Genomic DNA, 5,845 nt, shown 5'->3' with positions numbered 1-5,845 from the left:
CCCAAGCGCATCAAGGTGGAGAAGGACCTGGAGCTGCCGCCCGCCGCGCTCATCCCGTCCGAGAACGTGTACTCGCAGTGGCTCGTGGGCTACGCGGCGTCGCGGCACTTCATGAAGGACCCCTTCCTGGGCTTCACGGACGCGCGCCAGTCGCCCTTCGCCACGTCGTCCGAGCACTCGTCCGAGAACGGCAGCCTGCGCTTCTCCACGCCGCCCGGGGACCTGCTGGACGGCGGCCTTTTTTCGCACGGGGCAGCGGCACGGCCAGCGGGGGCAGCACGCCGCACCTGGGCGGCCCGGGCCCCGGGCGGCCGAGCTCCAAGGAGGGCCGGCGCAGCGACACGTGCGAGTACTGCGGCAAGGTGTTCAAGAACTGCAGCAACCTGACGGTGCACCGGCGGAGCCACACCGGCGAGCGGCCTTACAAGTGCGAGCTGTGCAACTACGCGTGCGCGCAGAGCAGCAAGCTCACGCGCCACATGAAGACGCACGGGCAGATCGGCAAGGAGGTGTACCGCTGCGACATCTGCCAGATGCCCTTCAGCGTCTACAGCACCCTGGAGAAACACATGAAAAAGTGGCACGGCGAGCACTTGCTGACTAACGACGTCAAAATCGAGCAGGCCGAGAGGAGCTAAGCGCGCGGGCCCCGGCGCCCGGCACCTGTACAGTGGAACCGTTGCCAACCAACAGAATGCTGACCTGACACTCGCCTCCGCGTCTGCGCCACTTCGTCCCCCCGCGCGGTCCCCGGGCCCGGGGGAGGCGGCCCTCCAACATACCCTGTGTCTACGAAGTCCTGTGGAAACCCGAGGGTCGATTGAGGCAGTAAAAATTGTGGAGCCTTTTAACTGTGCAATAATTTCTGTATTTATTGGGTTTTGTAATTTTTTTGGCATGTGCAGATACTTTTTATTATTATTCTTTCTGTTTAAATTCTTTTAAGAGATTTTGTTGGGTATCCATCCCTTCTTCGTTTTGTTTTGTTTTTTTTTAAATTTTTAAAATTTTTTGTTTTTGTTTTGTTTTTAACCCAGTAGTAGCCTGAGCAATGACTCCCAAGCGAAGTAGAAGGGAAGCTTATCTTTTAAATTATAATTTGGGGGGGAGGGCGCTGCTTTTTTGAGTTTTAAGCTAAGCATGTGTAATTTCTTGTGAAGAAGCCAACACTTAAATGACTTTTAAAGTTGTTTACTTTTTTTAAATTCCTTTTTTTTTCCCCCTTTGGTCCTGAAATAAAAAGTGGCATGCTGTTTTTTTGGGGGGGGGAGGGGTGGATGTACAGCGGATAACAATCTTTAAAGTTGTAGCACTTTGTTTCAGAATTGGAATTGAGATGTAGCACTGATGATGTCCTGAGTAACAGAGGCCTTTCCTGTGTTGGTTTCAACCTTTACGTTATCTAAGGAAACGTTTTAGTGGTGGGGGAGAGTCCGAGGGCCCTCCTCCCCCGGAAAACTCAGCACTGCCAGAGAAACAGGAGTTTTTGAGAGCGGCCAGGGAGATGGCCCGAGAGCTACAGTTGTGCGTCAGCAGCAGGTCCGGACCTTTTCTTGGAGTGTCCGCGTGCCCTGGGATGCCATCTTTGCTCTTTGCTTTAGACGAGGTTTAAATAAAACGGGCTGAGGGTCCTTTTTTGGGTAGGTGGTGGTGACCTGCAGTGACACAGAAAGGAAGGAACCAGCGGTGTTCTTTCAGGCTTCTTCTGGCTTGACGGCTTCTCTCTCTCTCTCTCTTTTCATCACCCCCCCACCACAGAAATCCCGAGTCGCATGTTGCTACCAGTGGTAATTGAACCGTGTCTCAAGCAGACAAGTGCCCCGATGAGGTGAACTGAGAGAAGGTAGTATTCTCTCATTTAATGCACACTGATGACATTGTACGGACAGGCGGGAGAATCTTGCGAATTTCTGTTCCCTTTAACTGGAAAAGCAGGGAAAGAGTTCCATCCGAAGGTGCCCAGCGCTACTTGCCTTTTTTTTTTCTTTCTATCCCATTAGGTTGGAAGGTACTAAACATTGGACTGTTAAGATTAGACATTTGAATTCTGTTGACCCGCACTTTAAAGCTTTTGTTTGCATTTAAATTAAATGGCTTCTAAACAAGAAATTGCAGCCTATTCTTCTCTTTGGCCCAGAGGTGGGTTAACCCGTAAGGGACGGCTGAGATTGAGTGTCAGTGTTGCTAAGCTTGGCATTCACAATACTGGCACTATAAAGAACAAAATAAAATAATTTATTGGACGGTTTCTCTACTGCCATTCAATTTGATGTGAGTGCCTTGGAAACTGATCTTCCTATTTGAGTCTCTTGAGACAAATGCAAAACTTTTTTTTTTTGAAATGGAAAGACTTTTTAAAAGTAAAACAAGAAAAGTACATTCTTTAGACACAAACAAAGCCACATTTACTTTTAATTAAATTAAAAAAAAATCCTGGTTGAAGATAGAGGACATGAAAATGCCGTAAGACCCAATCAAATGAAGAGATAAGCCCAGCACAACCGTGGACATCCTTAGCTGAATTATCCTCAACCCCCTTTGTTTGTGGGACAACGCTGCTTAGATTTGGCGTGGAAGTGATTTACTGCTGAATTAAAACTCAAGTGACACAAGTTACACGTTGATATCGTTGAATGAAAAAACAAAACAAAAACAATTCAGGAACAACGGCTAATTTTTTTCTAAAGTTAAATTTAGTGCACTCTGTCTTAAAAATACGTTTACAGTATTGGATACATACAAGGGTAAAAAAAAATTGTGTGTATGTGTGTTGGAGCGATCATTTTTTTTCCAAGTTTGCTTACTAGGTTATAAAAAAAAATGCCACAGTGGCTGCGTGTATATTGTTTTCTTTTTGGTGACGGGGTTTTAGTATATATTATATATATTAAAATTTCTTGATTACTGTACAAGTGGACCAGTATTTGTAATAATCGAGAATGCCTGGGCATTTTACAAAACAAGAAAAAAAAAACCCTTTTCTTTTCCTTGAAAATGTTGCAGTAAAATTTAAATGGTGGGTCTATAAATTTGTTCTTGTCACAGTAACTGTAAAGTCGGAGTTTTAGTAAATTCTTTTCTGCCTTGGGTGTTGAATTTTTATTTCAAAAAAAAATGTATAGAAACTTGTATTTGGGGATTAAAAGGGGATTGCTACACCATGTAGAAAAAGTATGTAGAAAAAAAAAGTGCTTAATATTGTTATTGCTTTGCAGAAAAAAAAAATCACATTTCTGACCTTTACTTATTTTTCTCTCCCCGCCCCCTCTGGAATGGATATATTGGTTGGTTCATATGATGTAGGCACTTGCTGTATTTTTACTGGAGCTTGTAATTTTTTAACTGTAAGCTTGTCCTTTTAAAGGGATTTAATGTACCTTTTTGTTAGTGAATTTGGAAATAAAAAGAAAAAAAAAACAAAAACAAACAGGCTGCCATAATATATTTTTTTAATTTGGCAGGATAAAATATTGCAAAAAAAATTTGTATGTTTAGTCCTATTGTACAGGAGAAAAAGGGTTGTTTGACAACCTTTGAAGAAAAGAAACAAAAGGAAGTCGTTAAATGCTTTGGTTCACAAATCATTTTAGTTGTATATATTTTTGTCGGAATTGGCCTATACAAAGGACTGTTCGAGCAGGGCTTCTCTCCGAATGCCCCGAACCTTGCATCAAGGCTCCCTGGTGTGGCCACAGCAGACCGGATGGGAAATTCTTTATTCGTGTTGAGTGGAGAAATCGGTTTTTGTAAAGATGTCGGTAACATTTCACAGAGTCCTCTCGTTCTCTTAGAGGCCATCTGTAAGATGTCAGGTGTTAGAGGAGAGAGTGAGAGAGCATCTTCCTTCTCTACTGTCACCACTGTGGCGGTCACCACGTCTCCCGCCCTTAAGAGCAGAAAGGAATGCAAACCGAGCTTTCTTTAGTCCTTGAGAAAACATGAAACAGACAGACAAAAGATGTAATAAAAGGAGCTGGTGAATCACCTAGGCACAGGTGATGTGAGCTGCTGTCGAGACCAGCGCAAATTGGATTTCAGGAAGGAGTCCCCGTCACAACCAGGGCCTTTCATTCCATGGAGAGTGTTGGCCTGTTGTCTTTCTTACCTGCTCTGCTGCTTTTCTCGCTGAAACCTACATTCCGTCAGTTTCCGAGTGCCGAGGGCCTGGGATGAATTCGGTGCCTTTCCATATCTCTCTCTCCTTCCTCTGTGTTTCCTCTCCATCCCCCAGCCTCTGTCAGTCCTTTATTTTTGTTCTTCATCTTTACTTATTTTCTTTTCTTTCTCCTTCTCTGTACCCTCCCCTCTTTTCTTTCTTTCTTTCTTTCTTTCTCTTTCCTTCTCTTTCTTTCTTCTTCTTTTTTTTTTTTGTAAAGCCAAGTAGCTTTAAGATAATAAAGTGGTGGTTTTTTGGATGAGGGAATAATACATTTTAAAAAAATACCTATATCAGGAAGCCATTTTTTATTTCAGGAATTGTAAAACCATTATTTCAGGTTATGAAAGTATAACCAAGCATCTTTTGGGGCAATTCTTTACCAAATGCAGAAATCTTTCTTCTGGGAGCTTTTCTGTTCAGTACACGCTTCCCTCCTTGCCACTGACCTTTGCAAAGGGAACAGAAAGGGGGAGGAGGGGAGAGAAAGCTGAGATGTCAGTTTCCTACCTGCCCGACCCGAAGACCCAGGGGCCGCCCCTTTCCTTCGGACGCCCTGTTAAGGTACTTGAGCCTCCAAGGTGATCCTCTTACAGTTGCGAAAGCTAGCCAGCCCTCACCAGCTTCCACAAAGTCACCAGAATGCCAGGACTAAGCCATCCTAAAGCACAAAGATTGTGTCTCTGTCGACTGCAGAGAAAAGAGCATTATGCTTCTCTTTCATGTTTAAAAAGCCAGCATTGGAGCAGATGACCCAGTGAGAGAGGCCCCGAGCCTGGGTGACCCAGCCGACCTCAGGCCGGTTTCCATACTGCCACAACTTTGTTCAAAGTTGCCCCAAATTGGAACCTGCCACTTGCCATTAGAGGGTCTTTCATGGGGAGAGGAGGAGGCTGAACTACTCTAAGCAAAATGTGAAAAGTAAGGAAGTCAGCCTTGCATCCCGGTCCGTAGCGAAGGTTTTGTTGCGCACAGGCAAACCCGTGATTTTGGTGCTCTTTGTATCTCAACCCTGCAAAGCAAAGTTACATTGATTTCAGTTGTTTGCATTTGTACTGGCAAGGCGAAATATTTTTATTACCTTTTCTATTACTTATTGTATGAGCTTTTGTTGTTTACTTGGAGGTTCTGTCTTTTACTACAAGTTTGGAACTATTTATTATTGCTTGGTATTTGTGCTCTGTTTAAGAAACGGGCACTTTTTTTTTTATTATGGATAAAATGTTGAGATGACAGGAGGTCATTTCAATATGGCTTAGTAAAATATTTATTGTTCCTTTTATTCTCTGTACAAGATTTTGGGCCTCTTTTTTCCCTTAATGTCACAATGTTGAGTTCAGCATGTGTCTGCCATTTCATTTGTACGCTTGTTCAAAACCAAGTTTGTTCTGGTTTCAAGTTATAAAAATAAATTGGACATTTAACTTGATCTCCAAACCTTGTCCTTTTCTGTGTCTTTCAAGGGTGGGGGATGGACAGCTCATTTCCAAGGGTGACTTGAAGGTCTTCTCCATTTTCCTCTTGACCCAAACAAACCCTTGGCACCTGTATCTGGGAAGACTGGGAACGATGGCTCGAGAGACCAGCAGTTCTTTCTTTACTCTTGTAAAGCAGTGCGATTTAGATCCGTGGTTCTCAGTCCTGGTTGTACATGGGAATCACCTGGGGGGGGTTGAAAGTCCTGGTGCC

At 44.0% G+C, this 5,845-nt stretch overlaps 1 protein-coding gene across 1 annotated transcript in view; it reads left to right on the top strand.

Moving 5' to 3' along the window:
- The window catches only part of BCL11B (BAF chromatin remodeling complex subunit BCL11B), a 96,514-nt gene extending 90,921 nt beyond the window's left edge, over positions 1 to 5,593 (top strand). The window contains 2 exon segments of the mRNA XM_034643069.1: positions 7 to 252; positions 255 to 5,593. Of these exon segments, the coding sequence (XP_034498960.1) occupies positions 7 to 252; positions 255 to 638 (630 nt within the window). The 3' untranslated portion in view covers positions 639 to 5,593.
- The last annotated feature ends 252 nt before the right edge of the window (positions 5,594 to 5,845 follow it).

Source organism: Ailuropoda melanoleuca, chromosome 14 (genome assembly GCF_002007445.2).
Source record: "Ailuropoda melanoleuca isolate Jingjing chromosome 14, ASM200744v2, whole genome shotgun sequence".
Taxonomy (NCBI): Eukaryota; Metazoa; Chordata; class Mammalia; order Carnivora; family Ursidae; genus Ailuropoda; species Ailuropoda melanoleuca.
This window is presented reverse-complemented; position numbering and strand designations above follow the sequence as displayed.